This window comes from Ursus americanus, chromosome X, assembly GCF_024610735.1.
Source record: "Ursus americanus isolate L20-20 chromosome X, mUrsAme1.1.p, whole genome shotgun sequence".
Lineage (NCBI taxonomy): Eukaryota > Metazoa > Chordata > Mammalia > Carnivora > Ursidae > Ursus > Ursus americanus.
The window spans coordinates 55371345-55394479 of NC_142164.1; the positions used below are offsets into that span (position 1 = coordinate 55371345).

General features: G+C 36.4%; 1 protein-coding gene across 1 annotated transcript in view; it reads right to left on the reverse strand.

Moving 5' to 3' along the window:
- The window catches only part of LOC148106914 (uncharacterized), a 244756-nt gene that overhangs the window by 136930 nt on the left and 84691 nt on the right, over positions 1-23135 (reverse strand). The window contains exon 4 of the mRNA XM_087860072.1: positions 1732-1931. Within this exon, the coding sequence (XP_087716198.1) occupies positions 1732-1931 (200 nt within the window). The remainder of the gene's footprint in view (positions 1-1731; positions 1932-23135) is intronic.

The following is a 23135-nucleotide window of genomic DNA, read 5'->3' on the forward strand; positions in this document are numbered from 1 at the left end:
TGACTAAAGCTAAGAAATTTAAAAGTACCAAGGTGTTTTATAGCAACCATGTCCATTGCAAGGTATATTATTGTGTTTTTGATGTGTTTTATTCATAACATTTTATATGTTCAAAGATCATATTTAGAATATTCAATAAGTTTATTTAGTATGAATACATCTTATCCCGTTGTCACTAGTTCTTAAGCAAGGACTATGAGAATCTGTAATGTTTTCAACTAAAGTTTAAAATATTCAAGCAGTTAGAAAAGAAGGTGCTAAGATGAACCATAAATTTGCCATTTTCAAAAGCTGTTATGTGATGTCATTTTGTATAGATTATATCATTTCTGAAAGAGAAGTCTAACTGCTTACTATAAAATATTAAGGACTACTTATTACAAAATATTGCAAGAACAATATAAATACCCTTAATCCCATCTGGTTCCACTGACCAGAACAAAGAAGCCCTCAAATTTTTGATGTAATGAAAATTTGGTAAAGCATGCTTGTTAATACTGCAACCATGATGTGAATTTTGTTATGAAACTATTTTAATAAATAAGAAAATCTAATACTGTGAATTATTAACTATCAGTGAAGCAGATTCATATTCATTTTGGGGGTCTTCTGTTGCCACTACTCAGTCCTGTGACTATCTTTCTTGTATGCCCATTATTCATTTCCTTATTTTCCTTAACTTAATTCCAAGTATCTCAATTATTTTCTTTGTTTCAGCTTGTTGCCAGATAGGTAACTGTAAAGGGCTCAGCAGAGAGGGAGTAGCAGGACCTATCAATTTCTTATACTTTGTCTAACATTCAGTTTGAAATTTCTTTGAAAAAGCAGGTTAGTTACTTCATCTCTTCTTCAGGTGAACAAAATGGGCTTATCAATCAAGTATCAACTGAAATGTAAAGAGACGATAAAAATTCAATAAGAGCACAAGTACCAAAGAGGGAAGAGAAAAGTATTATGACTTCTCCCTCTTATACTTCTCTCATTGATCATAAAAGCATGTTTCGCTCTCACTATTTAACCTATCTTGAGATATAATACTTTCTGATAGCAGAAGCAAAGGCCTAGGAATAAATATCCATATAATGTTTCATTTGTGTGTAAAATATAGAGGTGACTATAGTCTTTGATCAAAATAGCAATTAAGAAATTTAATTTTTTTAAGAAATTGAAATATTAATATGTTACCTAAAGGTTATTATCAAAAGAAGATTGGAGATCATTAGCCTTTGATTTCTAAAGACTTCTCTTAGTAACAGAGAGTTTTAAAAGTATTACTGACTCTTGTTTATGAAAAATCCCTAATATAATTAATACATAAAGAAAAAAAATCACTGTTTTGTTGTTGTAAATAGTCCGGATGTGGTATTTTAGAACTTTGGTGTAACTTTTGTGTATTCCTAAAGGACGGTAAAGAAACAAGTGTTTCTAATGCAGCAGCAGAATTTGATCTCTAAAGGAAGCCCAAAGTGAGTCCTTTGTATAACAAATACTAATTCTGTGAAGTGATTTACCTCTATAAAAAGCCAGATGATCAAATATTGGTTTATTTAAAGGGAGTTATATAAATATGTTTTTTACCATAGGGAGATATTCAGAGCATCAATAAAAATCTATAATTGTATTTGAAAGGTACTGTGGAAATAAAATCCAATCCATACATAAGTTTTCTGAAGAAGGAGAAAGAAGGAGAGACATATCTAAAGGTTTTACAGATCACGTATTAGGAATTACCTTTCCAGAATGTTTAGTATCATCTTGACCGCATTAATCAGTTCAAGAACAGCTGTATGAACGTTAACAGGTGGTTGTTCATTAGTGCCATGTAGAGAACGGGCCCTTCTTCTTTCCGATATCATGACAAGAACACGATCAATAGCATGCTCAAGATGTTCACTTTGTTTTCTGAATCTGGTAGGCATCTTTCTGTCATTCTGAAATTAAAGTGGGAGTTTGGGAAAAGAAATGAGGCAGCACTTATCTAACATACTATAAATATGGGTAGCAATACCATTTAGTCAATGTAACATAAGAGGGATATAAAATTACTATCAAATACTTTTCATTCTTTACATATTGCTTCTGGTAATCTTATACCACTCATGGTAGTAGTTATATAAAGGACATGAGAGGAATACAGTTCAGCCATGTGAATACTGAGGTATGTAATTTTATAATGTGACAACAACTACTTGCCTACAATTAGCACATGCTAATTCTGGTACTGCCTTATTAGTATACCTATCTCATTTCCTTATTAGAGTATAATCCACCAAGGGAAGACTCCGTATTACTTTGTATTCTGGACAGGATTGGGTATAGATTTAAGAGACAGGAAAGGAGATCCTTATTTTTCATTTATCTCAGAGCCCTGGAAACTATGTATAGTCCTTTCTGAGAGCTGATGATTTAAATATACAGGAACCATAAGAATATTAATTGGGTATTGGTATTTAAATGTACCACTTCAAGGGATTAGATACTTGTCTCCCCTATACATGTTTTTTCTTTGCATGAACATGTATACACACACTCCCTTTCTTCATGCTTTTGTCCAGGGCCTCATCAAATCCTATCAGAAATAACCACAGGGTTGCAATAACGGCCTCATGCAACCTCCTTTTTGGAAGGAGTTACTCTAGCTTCCTGGTTTAACGGTCAGGGAATAATCTGTGATTTACTACATAGTGAAGAAATCTACTAAAAAAAGACCTGACCTCACTTCCAGCCTCCCTATTCCTTGAGACACAACAATATTTATGTAAGGCCAATTAATAACCCTACAATGGCCTCTAAGTATTCAAGTGAAAAGAAGAGTTGCATGTCTCTATTTTAAAAGCTAGAAACAATTATGCTTAGTGAGGAAGGCATGCCAAAACCTGGGATAGTTTGAAATAGAGGCCTCTTGCACCAAACAGCCAAGTTGTAAGTGCAAAGGGAAAGTACTTGAAGGAAATTAAAAGTACTACTCCAGTGAACACAAAAAAGATAACAACAGCCTTATTGCTGATATGGAGAAAGTTTTAGTAGTCCAATAGAAGATCAAACCAGTCACAAATTCCGTTAAGTCAAACCCTAATCCAGAGCAAGACCTGAATTCTTCAACTCTATGAGGGCTGAGAGAAGTGAGGAAACTTCAGGAAAAAAAAAACGTTTGAAGCTAACAGAGGTTGGTTCATGAGATTTAAGGAAAGAAGCATTCTCCATAACATAAAAGTGAAAGTGAAGTAGCAAGTGGTGATGTAGAAGCTGCAGGAAGTTATCCAGATCTAGCTAAGATAATCAATGAAGGTAGGCACACTAAACAATAGATTTTCAATGTAAATGAAACAGCCTGCTATTGGAAGAAGATGCCATCTAGGACTTTCAGAGCTAGAGAGGAGAAGTCAATGTCTGCCTTCAAAGCTTCAAAGGACACACTGACTCTCTTGTTAGGGGCTAATGCAGACAGTGATTTTAAGTTGAAGCCAATGCTCATTTATCATTCCAAAAATCCTAAGACCCTTAAGAATTATAGTAAATCTAGTCTGCTCATGCTCTATAAATAGAACAAAAAAGCCTGTATGACAGAACATTTGTTTATAACATGGCATGATGAATATTTTAAGCCCACCATTGAGAACTACTGCTCAGAAAAAAAATAGATTCTTTTCAAAATCTGACTGCTTATTGACAATGCACCTGGTAGCCCAGGTAAAGTTAATTGGAAAAGTAAATTGAAAATCTTCTGGAAAGGATTCACCATTTGAGATGTCATTAAAAATATTAATGATTTAAGAAAGAAAGTCAAAATAGTGACATTAATAGGAGTTAGGAAGAAATTGATTCCATTGCTCCTGAATGACTTTGACAGATTCAAAGACTTCAGTGGAGGAAGTATCTGCATATGTGGTAGAAATAGCAAGACAACTAAGTAAAATTAGAAGCGGAGCCTGAAGACATCACTGAATGGCTGTGATCTCATGATAAAACACTGACAGATGAGGAGTTTCTTATGGATGAGGAAATAAAGTGGTTTCTTTAGATGAAATCTACTCCTATAAAGAGTTTCCCAGATGAACAAAAGTTAAAAGAATTTGTGATCACTAAGCCAGCCTTACAAGAAATGTTAAGGGTAACTCTGGAGTGGAAAACAAAAACCATAAGAAAATTAGAAAGCACAAAAGCAAATAAATCAAGTATTCATGCAAAAATCAGTCAAGGGAAGCACAAAATAAAAGAATGTAAAACATGATATCAAATATCAGAAATGAGGGGAGAGAAGTAAAGAATGGTTTCGAAATTAAGCAATCATCAGCTTATATAGCTATATGTCAAAGATGTTATAGAAACTGAATGGTAACCACAAATTTTAAAAAAAGCTAATAAATATGCAAAAATAAAGAGTTAGGAATTCAAGTATATCACTAAAGAAAACCAGCAAACCATGAAAGAGAGAAGAAAGGATCACAGAAAAACTACAAAAATAACCAAAAACAAGTAACAAAATGGCAATGAATACATATCTATCATTAATTACTTCGAATGAAATTGGGCTAAATGCTCCAATAAAAAGAGATAGGGTAACAGAGTAGATAAAAAAAAAAATCAAAGACGGAGACAAACCATGAGAAACCCTGGACTCCAGGAAACAGACTGAGGGTTACAGAGGGGAGGGGTTGGGGAGACGGGGTAACCAGGTGATGGGTATTAAGGAGGGCATGTGTTGTGATGAGCACTGGGTTTTATATGCAACTAATGAATCACTGAACAATACATCAAAAACTAATGATGTACTATATATTGGCTAACTGAACATGATTATATATATATATATATATATATATACACACCCTACAAGGGGCTCATTTCAGACCTAAAGTCACCTGCAGATTGAAAGTGAGGGGATGGAGAAAGATTTATCATGCAAATGGATGTCAAAAGAAAACTGGAGTAGTAATACTTATGCTGGGCAAAAGAGACTTTAAAACAAAGTCTGTAAAAAGAGACAATGAAGTACACTATATAATAATACATGGGGCAATCCAACAGGAAGATAATAATAATTCTAAATATTTATGCAGCCAATATGGGAGCACCAAAATATATAAAACAGTCAATAATAAACATAAAGGAACTAACTGATAATAATACAATAATACTAGGGGACTTTAATACCCCACTTACATTGATCAAAAGATCATTGAGGGGCGCCTGGGTGGCACAGCGGTTAAGCATCTGCCTTCGGCTCAGGGCGTGATCCCGGCGTTATGGGATCGAGCCCCACATCAGGCTCCTCCGCTATGAGACTGCTTCTTCCTCTCCCACTCCCCCTGCTTGTGTTCCCTCTCTCGCTGGCTGTCTCTATCTCTGTCAGATAAATAAATAAAATCTTTAAAAAAAATCCTCTCTATAAAAAAAAAGATCATTGAAACAGAAAATCAACAAGGAAACAGTGGCTTTGGTTGACACACTGAATAAGATGGATTTAACAGATATATTCAGAACATTCCATCCTAAAACAGCAGAATACACATTCTTTTCAAGTCACACAGAATATTCTCCAGAATAGATCACATATTAGGCCACAAAATAAGCCTCAAAAAATAGAAGAAGATCAAAGTTGTACCATGAATCTTTTCTGACCACAATGCTATGAAACAAGAAATCAACCATAAGAAAATATCTGGAAAGACTGCAAATAAAAGCAGGTTAAATAACATGCTACTGAACAATGAACAGGTCAACCAAGAAATCAAAGAAGAAATAAAAAATTATATGGAGAGAAATGAAAATGAAAACACCTGTCCAAACCCTTTGGGATGCAGCAAAAGCAGTTCTAAGAGGCAAATTTATAGCAATACAGGCTTACTCAAGAACCAAGAAAAATCTCAAAAAATTACCTAACCTTACAACTACAGGAGCTAGAATAAAAGAACAACAAACAAAACCTAAACCAGCAGAAGGAAGGAAATAATAAAGATTAGAACAGGAAAAAAAAAGATATAGAAACTAAAAGAAAAACAGAACACATCAATCAAACCAGACCTGGTTCTTTGAAAACATCAACAAAATTTATAAATCTCTAGAAAGGCTCATCAAAAAAAGAAAGAAAAAAAAGAAAGGCCTCAAACAAAATCACCAATGAAAGAGTAGAAATAACAACCAACACCACAGAAATACAAATAATTGAAAGAGAATGTTATGAAAAACTATATGTCAACAAATTAGACAACCCAGAAGAAATGGATAAATTCTTAGAAAAATGTAAGCTACCAAAACTGAAGTAGGAAGAAATAGAAAACATGAACAGACAAATTACCAGAAAGGAAATTGAATCAGTAATGATTGTAAAAAACAAAACTCCCAACAAACAAAAATCCAGAAGAATATGGTTTTACAGACAAATTTTACCAAACATTTCAAAAAGAGTTCATACCTATTCTTCTCAAACTATTCCAAAACGTAGAAGGAAAACTTCCCAATTCATCCTAGGAAGCCAGTATCACCCTGATACCAAAACCAGATAAAGACACTACAAAAAAAAAAAAACAAAAAAAAAACAACAAAAAACCACAGGCCAATATCTCTAATGAACATAGACAAAAGAATCCTCAACAGAATTTACCAGCATACTAACCAAATCCAACAATACATAGAAAAATCATTCAACATAATCAAGTGGGACTTAATCCTGGGATGCAAGATTAGTTCAATATTCACAAAAAAATCAATGTGATATATTACATCAATAACAGAAAGGATAAAAACCAAATGATAATTTCAATAGAGGCAGAAAAATCATTGACACACTACAACATCCATTCATGATAAAAACCCTGAACAAAGTAGGTGTAGAGGGAACATTCCTCAACATAATGAAAGCATACAGAAAAACCCACAGAATACATCATACTCAATAAAGAAAAATCGAGAGCTTTCCCACTAAGGTCAGGAACAAGAAACAGATGTCCACTCTCACCACTTTTATTCAACATAATACAGGAAGTCCTAGCCACAGCAATCAGAAAACAAAAAGAAATAAATGGCATCCAAATCAGCAATGAAGAAGTAAAACTTTCACTATTTGCAGATGACATTATACTATATATAGAAAATATGAAAGACTCCACAAAAAAATACTAGAACTGATAAATGAATTTAGTAAAGTCTCAAGATACAAAATCAATGTGCAGAAATCTGTTACATTTTTATACAGTAATAATGAAGGAGCAGAAAAAGAAATAAAGAAAAAAGTCCTATTTACAATTGCACCAAATAGTAAGAAACCTAGGAATAAACCTAACCAAAGAGGTGAAAGACTTGTACTCTGAAAACTATGTAACATTGATGAAATAAATTGAAGATAACACAAAGAAATGAAAAGATATTCCATGCTCATGGATTGGAAGAACAATATTGTTAAAATACCTATACTACCCAAGCAATATATACATTTAAAGCAATCTCTATGGAAATACTACCAGCATTTTTCACAGAACTAGAACAAACAATCCCAAAATTTGTATGGAACCACAAAAGACTGTGAATAGCCAAAGCAATTTTGAAAGAGAAAAGCAAAGCTCGAGGTATGACAATTTCGGATTTCAAGTTACATTACAAAGGTGTGGTAATCAAAAGAGTATGTTAGTGGCACAAAAACAGACACAGAAATCAATGGAACAGAAGATAAAACCCAGATATAAACCTGCAACTATATGGTCAATTAATCTTCAACAAAGGAGGAAAGAATATGCAATGGGAAAAAGACCATCTCTAAGCAATGCTTCTGGGAAAACTGGTCAGCTACGTGCAAAATTATTGAAACTGGACCACTTTATTATACCATCCACAAAAATAAACTCAAAATGGATTAAAGACCTAAATGTGAGATCTGAAACCATAAGACTCATAGAAGAGAGCACAGGCAGCAAAATCTCTGACATCGGCCATAACAATATTTTTCTATGTATTCTCCTGAGGCAAGGGAAATACAAGCAAAAATAAACTCTTGGAACTACATCAAAATAGAAAGCTTCTGCACAGTGAAGGAAACAATCAACAAAACTAAAAGGAGACCTGTGGAATGGGAGAAAATATTTGCAAATGACTTATGTGCTAAAGTGTTAGTATCCAAAATATATAAAGAACTGATACAACTCAATACCCCAGAAAACGAATAATCCAATTTTAAAATGGGCAGAAGACACGAACAGACATTTTTCCAAAGAAGACATACAGATGGCCAACAGATACAAGAAAAGATGCTCAACATTATTCATCATCAAGGAAATGCAAATCAAAACTACAATGAGATATCAGCTCACACCTGTCAGAATGGCTAAAATCAAAATCAAAAGAAACAATAGGTGTTGGCATGGATGTGGAGAAAATGGAACCCTCTTGCACATTTGTGGGAACGCAAACTGGTTCCCTGTGGCAAACAGTATGGCGGTTACTCAAAAATTTAAAAATAGAAATATCCTATAATCCAGTAATCATCACTACTGGTAAAGAAGTTACACACACACACACACACACACACACACACACACACACACTGGAATATTATTCAGCTATAAAAAGAATGAAATCTTGCCATTTTCAAGAACAATGATAGAGCTAGAGAGTATAATGCTCAGTGAAACATGTCAGTCAGAGAATGACAAGTACCATAGGATTTCACTCATATGTGGAATTTAGTAAACAAAAGAGCAAAGGGGGGGGAAGAGAGAAAGACAAAGCAAGACACAGACTCTTAACTATAAAGAACAAACTGATGTGAGTTATGGGGTGGGTTGGGGGATGGGCGAAATAGGTGATGAAGGTTAAGGAGTACACTTGCCTTGTTGAGCATTGAGTGATGTATGGAATTGTCAAATCACTATATTGTACATCTAAAACTAATATAACACTGAATGTTAATTATACCAGAATTACAATAAAAATTTTAAAATGTGGTATAGCCAAAAAGAAAGTTGCAATACCCACTCCTAGGTATGATGCTGTGAAGATTGTTAAAATGACAACAAAATATTTAAAATATTACATAAACTTAGTTGTTATAGCACTGGGAGGGTTTGAGAGGATTGACTTCAATATTGAAAGAAGTTCTACTGTGGGTAAAATACTACCAAGGATATCACAGAGTACAGAAAAAATTGTTCATGAAAGGAAGAGTCAATTGATGCAGGAAACTTCATTTTTGTCTTAATTTAAGAAATTGTCACAGCCACCCAAACTTAAGAAACTGATCAATCAGCAGTCTTCAACATCGAAGCAAGATTCTTTAGTAATAAAAAGATTATGACTTCCTGAAAGCTCAGATGATGATTACCATTTTTTAGCACTAAAGTATTTTTAAATTAAGATATGTACAGTATTTTTTAAGACATAATGTTATTGCACACTTAATAGACTATAGTATAGTGGAAAATATTTTTCATATGTAATGGGAAACCACACAGTCATTTGACTTACTTTATTTTGATATTTGCTTTACTGTAGTGGTCTAGAGCCAAATTCACAACATCTCCCAGGTATGCCTATAAGATACAGTGAGTATTAAATGTAATTTATTTCCAAGAAGTCTCTGTGCACAGCAGGGCACAATGCATTTAGCTGATTCAGTAGGTGGGAGCCCAAGTACATGTATTGTTTTACACTAAATGTTGGGATGAGAACCAGAGCAAGTATTAAGAAAACTTCCATCAATAATCACAATTCAAAACATTCAACTTTCTAGTGTGGGTTGTACTAAAGCCATCCAATATCAGCAAATGGTACCTAATAAGGAAATGAAAATGTTTGTAGAGCTAAGCAAAGAGCCAATGCAGCCATGAAATGTGAGTGAGAATGGTTCTAAGGAGAAAATTACATAAGAACAAATATGTTCTATAGAAGAAATTGGTATAATGACAAGAATTGATTAATGTAAGTTAGAAGAAAAATAAAGTAACATGTTAAGAAGATATGGATTAGGAGAGAATCGAGAAGTCTGAGAATACCAGGAGCTGCTGGGGTGGTGGGGCCTGTTTGGGTTATTAAAATACAGACCTGATGGAGTGATATCAACAAGATGGCTGAATTAGATGTCCTCCATTTATATCCCCCTTCATCAATAGTTATTTTATACCCATCCATATACAAAAGTGTCTTTATAAGAGGTTTGTGATCTGGATAGAAAATTATGAAACCCAGTTCAGTCCAGGACCTATAACAGTCATATTGAGAAGGCAGAAACTAGGCCCATACCCAGGTGGTAGACTCATCCAACATAGTTCTGGCTATAAACCCAGAAATAACTTCATACCCTGAAGGACTAGGCTAAAGCCTATTTACCTTTGGTCTGGGCAACAGTACCATATACTAAAAGACCAGGAGGAGTTATTCCCATTTGTGCTTTGGGTAATAGGTATAGGGATGTTGGTCCTGGGTGTGGATGCTAAAGTGGCAAGGTCCAGCCCCTCTTGGCTGCAGTCTGGGAGTCCCTGGAGGTTAGATCACCAAACTCAATCCAAATGTATGTTCTGAAAGGTCCTTTTAATGGTTCTAGCTAGAGCTTCAGTCTGCAAATAGTCCTGGTAACACAGGGATCCAGTGGGAAATATTCCTATATATAACTCCAGAGATCTTGAAATGACTCTATACTTGGCTCCAGCCCCCCTCAATACCATGGTCTACTAGCAGCCATGCCAGCCATGAAATCAGGCAGGAGACACTCCTGTCTATACCCCTGGAGATACCGAAAGCTCCTGATACTTGGCTCTAGCCCCCTTGCAAGACACAATCTACCAGGAGTCCTGTGAATCCAGTGGGAGATAATCCTGTCTTCAAGCCAGATCCTAAAAAGACTCCAGCCATACTCTACCAGCAGACTTGCTGGACCAGAGACCCAGCAAGAGATATACCTCTTTGTGCTCCCACACACACAAGGATCCTGACAAGGTACTATACTCAGCTCTAGCTTCTACTAGCCACAGTTTATGAGCAGTAATGTCTCATGGACCCAGTGGTAAACACTTTTGTCTGTGCTTCTGGAGATCCTGAAAAGGTCCCTGAACTCAGTAACAGCTCCTCTTGGATTCAGTTTGTGAGCAGTCCTGCTAGCTCAGGGACATATTAAGTTACATACATGTGTGCCCTTCAGGAGTACCTGAAACAGACCTCTACTAGGCTCCTGCCCCTCCACTTATAGTCAGGGAGAAGTTCTGCCCACCCAGGGACTTGGGAGGTATGCAAATCCATGTCTCCAAAGCCAGATTTGCAGACCACAATATTGGTTGTGAAACCTGAAACAGCCATGCGGCTTAATTCCAGACATTCTCAACCATAGTTGAGGGCCAGTCCTGCTTATCTAGGTATCCATCCAGTGACCAGACAAAAGCCCTCCCTGGCAGGAGCCACAAATGTCTGCACGTCTGGTAATAGGCCCATTCTCTGAGGACCCAAATGTGGACCCTGAAGCAGACCCTTGTCCCAGTGCCATCCGACTGAACAATGTACTGAAGGCAGTCTTATCTACCCAGGGACAAGACCCATGTTTTTCTGAGTCCCTTGTAACAAGCTTAAACAATGGTGGAATGCAATGTAGACCCAGAGACAGTTTCATAATTGGCTCCAACACAGAAGAACTGTGAATCTGAAGATAATCCTATCAGAAAAGGGAACTAATAGGAGGTCTTTACCTGTGGACCAGTCTTAGAGACTGAAAAAGGTGTTTGATCCTTGAAATGCAAAGACACCAATGTAAAGCTACATGGATCACAAAGAATCAGGCGATTGTGACACCACCAGAGGAAAAGAAAACTTCAGTAACTAACCCTGAAAATATAGAGATGTATGATTTGTCTGACAAAGTATTTAAGGTATTCATCTTTTATTAATTCAGTGAAATGCAAGAGAACACAGACAACTAAATGAAATCAGGAAAACAATAAACAGAGAAGTTTCATAAATTAATAGAAACTATAAGAAGACCAAATAGAAATCCCAGAGCTGAAGAATACAATGACAGAACTGAAAATTTCAAAAGAGAGCTTCAATAACAGCCTTGATTGTACAGAAGAATCAGTGAAGTTGAAGACATACCATTTGAAATTAGCTAATTAGAGAAACAAAAAGAAAAACAATAATAGACAAAAGTAAAGAAAGCTATAGGTGAATTATAAGACACCATAAAAAGAATGAAGATGAACATTATGGGAATCTCAGGAGAACGGGAGGGAAGAAAGCTTACTTAAAGAATCACAGATGTTGATAAAAAAAAACTAACATGAGGGAAGGAGTTAAGATGGCAGAGGAGTAGGTGATCTTAAGTTTGTCTGGTCCCTTGAATACAGCTAGAGAGTTAACAAATCATTCTGGACACCTAAGAAATCAGAGATCTGAGAAACAAATGCTGCAATTCTACAAGTAGAAAAGTGACCACTTTTTGGAAGGTAGGAGGTACAGAGACTTCAATCAGATGTGATATATCTGAGGACACGGTGGAGAGGAGGGAGCCTGCTTAAGGAGGCTACCACAAAATATTATAAGCAGTGGAGCACAAAATCAGAACTTTTCGAAGTCAGCTACAGTTGAGTACCTCCCTGGCGTAACAGTGCTCAGGTGGTGAAGTGGGAGGAATTCCAGGAGTGACAACATAGTCTCAGGATCTCAGGGATCACAAGAAGAATCGGGGTGCCTGAGTGTGGCAAAGTTCCCAGGCACAAGAGAGGGGAAGACAGCTGAAAACAGCAAGTCTAGGTGCCAGCTTTCTGCTCTGTGTTGCCATAAACTGCAAACCACTGCATGGTCGTGTGACTTTCCTGGCAGGGGTCCAGCAAAAAGTAGAAGTGTGTCAAGACTCCCTTGCTCCCACAGAAGGAAGAGTTTGGGTCCATGCTGCAGGACTCTGTAAAATTTGGAGTTCTGAAACTCAGTCATGTGCCTGAGATAAAAATGCTCGATCACAAGCCAGGAGAACACAGATTTCTGATGGAAACCGGGGAGGAAAAGAGTGATTGACTGCTTTTCTGTGAGGGCTCACTGAAGAGTGAGGGGCACAAACTTATAGCTCCGGGGCTAGAGAGTGGAGTGCTGATATAGTCATCCAGCCCATCAGTGCTGAATGGCTCAGGGAGTAAAATAGCATCACATAGTAGAATCCAGAGCTGCTTACATGGAGCCCAGCCTCCCTGTGCACTGGAGTCACATTTCCACTAGAGCAAGTGCACCTGTGGCCCCCTGTCCCAGAAGACCAGCATAAACAACTGGCTTGTACCAAGTTTACTGATCATAGAGTGCTGCAAATCTTCAGCTCTTGGGGAAAACAGTATATAGCATTTGTTTTATTATTATTATTATTATTTAGTCTTTCAGTATTATTTTTCAGTTATTTACTTATCTGTTCAATTCTATATATATATATTTTTTCTATATATATATATTTTCTTCCTTTCATTGTATTTTATTTTATTTCTGTATATATATATATATATATGTTTTTCTTTCTTTCATATTTTAGGATCTAGTTTCTTTTTTTTTAAGATTTTATTTATTTATTCGACAGAGAGACAGCCAGTGAGAGAGGGAACACAAGCAGGGGGAGTGGGAGAAGAAGAAGCAGGCTCATAGCAGAGGAGCCTGATGTGGGGCTCGATGCCAGAACGCCGGATCACGCCCTGAGCCGAAGGCAGACGCTTAACCGCTGTGCCACCCAGGTGCCCCTAGGATCTAGTTTCTTGTAACAAGCAGACCAAACCCACCCAGGATCTAGTTTTTTATTTTGTTTGGCTTTGTTTTGTTTCTTGTCTGTTTTTTCTTGTTTTGCTTTGTTTTGTTTTTTTTTTTCCTGCTTTTTTTCCCCTCATGTCATTGTTGTAATTTTTTTTCTCTTTCTTTCTTCTATTCTCTTCTGGAAAAAATGACAAGACAGAAATTAATCTCAAGAGAAAGAACAGGAGGCAGTACTCACTGCCAGGGATTTAATCACTACAGATATACATAAGATGTTTGAACTAGAATTTAAAACAATGATTATAAAGATATGATCTGGGTTTGAAAACAGCATAGAAGACACAAGAAAATCCCTTACTGTAGAAATATCAGAACTAAAATCTAGTCGGGCCAAAATTAAAAATGCAATTACTGAGATGCATTGCCAAATGGAGACTATAAAAATGAGGATGAATGAGGCAGAAGAACAAGGCAGTGATATAGAAAATAAAATGTTAGAAAATAAGGACGCTGAAAAGAGCAGAGAAAGAACACTACTGGATCACCATGGAAGGCTTAAAGAACTCAGCAATTCCATAAAGTGAAATAATGTTGAGATAATAGGGATCCCAGAAGATAAGGTGCAGGTGAGAGGGGCAGAAGGTTTATTTGAATCAAATTATAGCTGAGAACTTCCCTAATCTGGGGAAGGAAAAGGCATTCAAATCCAGGAGGCAAAGATAAACCCCCTCAAAATCAGTAAAATGAGGCCAACACTTCAACGTATAATACTGAAGCTTCCAAATTTCAAAAATAAAGGGAAAATCCTGAAAGCAGCTCGGGACAAGAGGTCCTTAGCCTAAAAGGGTAGACACATAAGGCTGGCAGCAGATCTGTCCAAAGAGACCTGGTAGGCCAGAAAAGACTGGCATGACATATCCAACGTGATAAATGGGAAAAACATCCAGCCAAGAATACTTTATTCAGCATGGCTGTCATTTAGAATAGAAGGACAGATGAAGAGTTTCCAGGACAAACCAAAACTAAAGGAATTTGTGAACACTAAATAAGCCCTGAAATAAAAATTAAAGGGGATTCTTTAAGTGGAGAGAGAGCCCAAAAGTAACAAAGACCAGAAAGGAATGGAGACAATCTACAGGAAAAGAGACTTTACAGGTCATACAATGGCACAAAATTCATATCGTTCAATGATTACTCTAAATGTTAATGGATAAATGCTCCAAAAAAAGACATAGGGTATCAGAATGGATAAAAAAAATAAAATAAGACCCATCGATATGTTATTTACAAGAGACTCATTTTAGACTGAAAGACACCTCCAGATTGAAAGTGAAAAGGTGGAAAACCATTTACATGCCAATGTACATCAAAAGAAAGCTGGAGGGTGCCTGGGTGGCTCAGTCGGTTAAGTATCTGCCTTCCACTCAGATCACAATCCCAAGGTCCTGGGATTGAGTCCCACATGGGGCTCCCTGCTTGACCTTACACCTAAAGAAGCTGGAAAAAAAATAGCAAACAAAGCCTAAACCCAGCAGGAGAAGAGAAATAATAAATGCTAAAGCAGAAATCAATGAAATAGAAAAAAAGAACACTAGATCAATGAAACAAGGAGCTTGTTCTTCAAAAGAATTAATATGATTGATGAAACCCTAGCCAGAGTTATCAAAAAGAAAAGAGAAAGGATGCAAATAAATAAAATTATGAATGAAAGAGGAGAGATCACAAACCACACTGAAGAAATACAAACAATTATAAAAACATATTATGAGCAACAGTATGACAACAAAATAGGCAATCTGGAAGAAATGGATGCATTCCTAGAAACATACAAACTACCCAAACTATAACAGGAAGAAATAGAAAACCTGAATAGACCCATAACCAGCAAGAAAATTAAAGCAGTAATCAAAAAACTCCCAACAAACAAGAGTCCAGGGCCAGATGGACTCCCAGGAGAATTCTACCAAACATTCAAAGAAGAATTAATACTATTCCTCCAAAGCTGTTTCAAAAAATAGAAATGGACAGAAAACTTCCAAACTCATTCTATGAGGCCAGCATTACCTTGATCCAAAAAACCAGACAAATATTCCACCAAAAAGGAGAATTAAGACCAATACCCCTGATGAACATGGATGCCAAAATTCCCAGCAAGATACTAGCCAACAGGATCCAACAGTACATTTAAAGAATTATTCATCATGACCAAGTGGGATTTACTCCTGGACTGCAAGGGTGGTTCAACCTTTGCAAATCAATTAACATGTAATATCACATTAATAAAAGAAAGGACAAGAACCATATGATCCTCTCAATAGATGCAGAAAGAGCATTTGACAAAATACAGAATTCTTTCTTCACAAAAATTATCCATCATTTAGGGTTATAGGGAACATGCCTCAATATCATAAAAGCCATATATGAAAACCCCCCAATGGAATATCTTCTTTAAAGGAGAAATATTGAAAGCTTTTCCCCTATGGCCAGAAACACAACAGGAATGTCCACTCACCACTGTTGTTCAATATAGTATTGGAAATCCTAGCCTCAGCAATCAGAGAACAACAACAACAACAACAAAAATGAGAGGCATCCAAATTGGCAAGGAAGAAGCCAATCTTTCATTCTTCCCAGATGACATGATACTCTGTGTAGAACACCCAAAATACTCCACCCCAAAATTGCTAGAAATGTTACAGGAATTCAGCAGTGTGTCAGGATATAAAATCAAAGCACAGAAATAAGTTGCATTTCTATACACTAACAAGGTGACAGATGAAGCAGAAATCAAGGAATTGAACCCATTTACAACTGCACCAAAAACCATAAGATACCTAGGAATAAACCTAACCAAAGAGGAAAAGGAACTGTACTCTGAAAAGTACAGAACATTAAGAAAAAAAATTGAGGAAGACATAAAGAGATGGAAAAACATTCCATGCTCATGGATTAGAAGAACAAATATTGTTAAAATGTCTATGCTAGCCAGAGCAATCCACACATTCACTGCAATCCGTATCAAAATACCATCAGCATTTTTCACAGAGCTGGAAGAAATAATCCTAAAACTTGTATGGAATGAGAAAAGACCCCAAATAACCAACAGACTGTTGAAAAAGAAAATCAAATCAGGCGACATCACAATTCCAGGCTTGAAGCTATATTACAAAACTGTAATCATCAAGAAAATATCATACTGGCACAAAAATAGACACATAAATCAATGGAACAGACTAGAGAACTCAGAAATGGACCCTCAACTCTACGGTCAACTAATCTTCGACAAAGCAGGAAAGAATATCCAATGGAAAAAAACACAGTCTCTTCCACAAATGGTGTTTGGAATATTGGACAGCCACACACAGAAGAATGAAATTGGACCACTTTCTTACATCATACACAAAAATAAACTCAAAATGAATGAAAGACCTAAATGTGAGACAAGACTCCATCAAAATTCTAGAGGACAACACAGGTTGCAACTTCTTTGACTTCAGCCACAGCAACTTCTTGCTAGAAAAGTCTCCAAAGGTAGTGGGAAGAAAAGCAAAAATGAACTACTGGGAATTCATCAAGATAAAAAGCTTTTGCACAGCAAAGGAAACAGTCAACAAAACTAAAAGGCAAGCTATGGAATGGGAGAAGATATTTGCACATGTCTTATCAGATAAAGGGCTAGTATCCAAAATCTATAAAGAACTTATAAAAATCAACATCCAAAAACCAAAAAATCATGTCAAGAAATTGGCAGAGGACATGAACAGACATTTCTCCAAAGGAAGCTTACAAATGGCTAACAGACACATGAAAAAAAATCAGGGAAATAGAAATCAAAACCACAATGAGATACCACCTCACAATAGTCTGAATGGCTAAAATGAACAACAAATGGCTAAAAGGAAACAACAGATGTTGGGGAGGATGTGGAGAAAGGGGAATCATCTTACACTGTTGGTTGGAATACAAACTGGCATAGCCCCTCTGAAAACATTATGGAGGTTCCTCAAAAAGTTAAAAATAGAGCTACCCTTCAACCCAGCACTAGGTATTATGCTACTAGGTATTTATCCTAAGGACACAAACATAGTGATTTTTTTTTAAATTTATTTATTCGACAGAGATAGAGACAGCCAGCGAGAGAGGGAACACAAGCAGGGGGAGTGGGAGAGGAAGAAGCAGGCTCATAGCTGAGGAGCCTGATGTGGGGCTCGATCCCAGAACGCCGGGATCACGCCCTGAGCCGAAGGCAGACGCTTAACCACTGTGCCACCCAGGCGCCCCACAAACATAGTGATTTGAAGGGGCACTTGCACCCCAATGCTTATAGCAGCAATGTCCACAATAGCCAAAATATGGAAAAAGCCCAGATGTCCCTTCCCAAATGATTGGATAAAGATGATGTGGCATATATATGCAATGGACTATTACTCAGCCATCAATAAGAATGAAATCTTGCCATTTGCAATGATGTGGATGGCACTAGAGGGTATTATGCTAAGTGAAATAAGTCAGTCAGAGAAGACAAATACCATATGATTTAACTCATATGTGGAATTTAAGAAACAAAACAGATGAACATAGGGGAAGGGAGGGAAAAACAAAATAGGATGAAAATAGAGAGGGAGGCAAACCATAATAGATGCTGAACCCTAGGAAACAAACTGAGGGGCGCTGGTTGGGAGCTATGTGGGGGAAGTGGTAGTTGGCTGATGGGCATTTAGGAGGGCAGTTGACGTAATGAGCATTTTGTATTATATGCAGTTGGTGAATCACTAAACTCTACCCGGAAACTAATAATACAGTATATGTTAACTAAATTGAATATAAATAATTTATTATTTAAAAATAAGTAAATAAATTAAAATGCTATAAATAAAATAAGGTAATAATAACTGAAACCTTCCCAAATTTTGGAAGAGATAAGACATTGCAGTACAGGAAGCTCAAAACCCTAAGCAAGACCAACCTAACCAAGATTACTCTGAGACACATGATAATCAAAATGTTAAAAATCAAAGACAAAGAGAATTTTGAGATCATCAAGAGAAAAATAACACTTCATATGGTAAGGAACCATTATAGGCTTATCAGTGTGTTTCTCTACAAAAACCTTCCAGGCCCAAAAAGAGTGGGATGATATATTTGAAGAGCTGAATGAAAAATAAAACTGAGAATTCAGAATACTATGCCAGGCAAAACTGACCTTCAAATGAATGAGAGATAAAGACATTCCTGGACAAACAAAAGCTAATGGAAATCATCACCACAGACCTTCTTAAAATAAATGCAAGAGAGCTCTCAAAGTTGATATAAAAGAATGCTAAGTGACAAGATGAAAACATATAAAAGCACAAAACTCACTGGTGAAGGTAAATATATAGTCAAATTCAGAATATCAATTGAGAAGTGATGTCACCAGTGGTGACATAGGTCATCCTGACTTTGTTCCCACTCCCCAAAAGAAAAACTAACAATTAATCATGAACAAGACACCACTGAGAGAATTCTAGAACACAGGGGTGAGACTGAAGCCTCCCCTTCACTAAGAGATCAAGAGAGACTATATTAGAAGGATAAGAGAAATGGCTACACAATGACCACAGTGCCCCTCCCACGGGCTAGCAAAGAACCATGTGGAGAGGACTCCCCTGAGCTTCCAGTTCCTCCAGGAGGAAAAGGGAACCCCAAGGGGGGGGGACAACCAGTGTCCCCAGCATTGTGAGACATTTCATGGAATCCCTAGTCTATTCTTGACCCATAGAAATTTCAGGGGAATTTCCAAGGCTCAACCACTGTGAATCTGTGAAGGAGAAGGAAGAGGGGGTTGAAGTATCCAGTAGATGGATCTTGGCAGACCAAGTAATTACCTACAGTGCCTAGATAGTAATCCCAGCTAAGTGGCTTTGTGCACTGCAGAATCAAGTCAGTGACACATTCTGACCAAGAAACTCATTGGGATGCAGATATGCCTGATTCAGGTCTTCAAACAAGGAGTTTTACTGGCCCTAGAGCTTGGTTTGCCCACACCCAGGCAAGGAGCTGAGTCATAGCCCCACCTGATTGTTAGAGTGTCTTCCAGCCCCATCTGGCCAAAGAGGCTGGTGAGAGCACCTGGAAGCTGTGTAACACAAAAATGCTCAAGTTTAGAAGCAAGTGGGTAGGGCTGATCAGCCCACAGCAGTCAGTACTGAGTATAGAGGGTTCCATTGCTATAACCAAGCAAAGAGATTAATTCACAGCCAAGTCTGAGGATATCTTCTGACACCTCTTGACCCAAAAACTTACTTGAAAAAATTTGGGAGTTTCCTGGAGTGGTTCCTCCCCATCCTGCTCCCCCAAGTCAGCTGAAACATAGCCTCAACTACCGTGATTCTTGGGCCCCATTAAATCAGAAGGACTGGCAAGAATACCTAGAAGCTGTGTAACTAGCAACATTCAAGCCAAGAGTCAGACAGGCAATGATGATCACACCCAAAGCAATGCCAATACCAGGTTCCCTTGCTACACCCAGGCAGAAGAATTAATTCATAGCCAGAATACCAGAATACTTTAATGGTTCTGTGTAAATCACTTTTGTCTCTAGTATAAAAGTTAAAAAACAACCTTAAAAATAACTATAGCTTACAATAATTTTTAATGAAGCCAGAATATAAAAAAGATGAGAAGTGTGACATCAATAGCATAAAATATGTGGTGAGGAGAAGAGTGTATAGATTTTATATATGATTGAAGGTAAGTTGTTATCAGCTTAAAATACACTATTATAAGATATTTTATGTAAGCCTCATGGTTACCATAAAGGGGAAACCTACATTAGATACACAAAAAGATAAAAAGACAAGAATAAAAGCACAGAATTATTTTTTAAAAAAATCACAAAGGAAGACAGAAAGAAAGGAAAAAAGGAACAAAAGAACCAAAAAAAAAAAAGCTAGAAAAGAATTCACAAAATGGCAATATTAAGTCCTTACCTATCAAGAATTACTTCAAATGTAAATGGACTAAATTCTCCAATCAAAAGACAGAATGGCTACACAAGAAACAAGTGCTGATGAGGATATGGAGATAAAGGAATCCTCCTGCACTGTTGGTTGGAATACAAACTGGAGCAGTCACTGTGGAAAACAGTATAAAGTTTCTTCAAAAAATTAAAAATACAACTACCCTATGATCCAGTAATTGCACCACTGGGTATTTACCCCAAAATACAAAAACATTAATTCAAAAGGTTGTATACACCCCTATGGTTGCAGCATTATTTACAATAGCCAACGTATGGAAGCATCCCAAATGTCCATCCATAAATGAATGGATAAAGAACAAGTGAATATATATATATATATATATATATATATATATATATACACACACACACACACACACACACACACACACACACACAAAATGGAATATTATTCCACCTTAAAAAGAATGAAATTTGCCATTTGCAACAACATGGATAGAGCTAGAGAGTATAATGCTAAGCAAAATAAGTCAGTCAGAGAAAGATAAATACCTTATGATTTCACTCATATATGCACCTGTTTAAAGTAAATATTAACAGAACTAAAGGGAGAAATGGACAGCAGTAGAATAATACTAAAGGACTTCAATAAGACACTTTCAAGATTAGATAGATCATTCAGACAGAAAACTAATAAGGAAACAGAGTACCTAAATAGCACTACAGACCAAATGGACTAAACAGACATACACAGAACATTCTGTCCAACAGCATAAGAAAACAAATTCTCAAGTGCACATGGAGCACCAAGACAGATCATATGTTTGGCCATAGAGCAAACATTAACAAGTGTAAAAAGGTTTAAATCTTATCAATTATGTTTTGCAAACATAATGGTATGAAACTAGACGTCAATAACAGGAGGAAAACTCAAAAAAATTTTAAAAATATGTAATTTTAAAAAATGTACTCTTGAATGAACAATGACTCAAAGAAGTAATCAAGAGGGAAATCCGAAAGTTTCTTGAGACAAACAAAATTAAAAGCACAACATACCAAAATCCTTGGGATACAGCAAAAATAACACTAAGGGGAGTATATAGTGATAAATTACTTTATGAAAAAAAGAAAGATAATTAATAAACACTCTAAATGTACAACTCAAGGAATTAGAAAGAGAACAAACTAAGCCCAAAGTTAGCAGAAAGAAGGAAATAATAAAGGTTAGAAAAAACAAAATGCACACTAGAAAGACAATATTAAAAAATCAATAAAACCAAAAGATGCTTTTTTTAAGTAAATAAAATTGACCAACCTTTAGCTAAAATACCAAAGAAAAAAAGAAAGAAAGAAAGAAAGAAAGAAAGAAAGAAAGAAAGAAAGAAAGAAAGGGGGTTCAAACAAAATTATAAGTGAAAGAAGAGAAATTACAACTAATACTGCAGAAATACAAATGAGGATGAGGGTACTAAGAAAAATCATATGTCAACAGATTTGATAACATAGAAGAATTGAGTAAATTCCTAAAAACATACAACCTACCAAGACTGATTCACAATGAAATAGAAAAGCTGAATGGATCAATAACAACAAAGGAAATTAAGGCAGTAATAAAAAACTTCTCAACTAAGAAAAGCCCAGGACCAAGTGGTTTTATGGGAGAATACTATCAAACATTTAAAGCAGAATTAATGCCAATCCTTCTCAAACTCATCTACAAAACTGAAGAGGAGGGAACACTCTCAAACTCAGCTTACTCTCAAACTCAATTTGTGAGGCCAGCATTGCCCTGAGACCAAAGCCATATAAAAATACTACAAATTACACTACGTTTCCACAAGGTAAAACTGGAGGCCAATATTGCTGATCAGTATGGATATAAAAATTCACAATAAAATATTGGCAAATCAAATTCAACAGCACTGTAAAAGGATCAGAAAACATGAATACAAGTGGCATTAACCTCTGGGATGAAAGGACCATTCAACATATGCAAATCTATAAACATTTTATACCACATTAATAAAGTAAAAAATCATATGATCCTCTCAATAAATGCAGATAAAGTTTTCAACAAAATTCAATACTCTTTCTTGTCAAAAGCTCTCAAAAACTTGGGCATAGAAAGACCATATATCAACATAATAAAGGCTATATATGACAAGCCTACAGGTAACATTATACTCAACAGTGAAAAGCTGAAAGCTTTTCCTCTAAAATCAGGAACAGGACAAGGATGTCCACGCTCGGCCCTCCATTTCAACATAGTACTGGAGTAGGTGCTAGCTTCCAGGACATGGAGTGGCATATGTGGGGGCATCCCATCAGGTGGTTGTGGAGTTGAATCCTATTCTAAGAAATTGGGCACTTAGGCATCCACCATGCGGTTAGGTACTGAATGGAAGATGCCAGATGATTATCCTTCTGGAGATCATGAGGAATCTGCCTGTCTTGGTATCCTCAACCCTGCCTACAA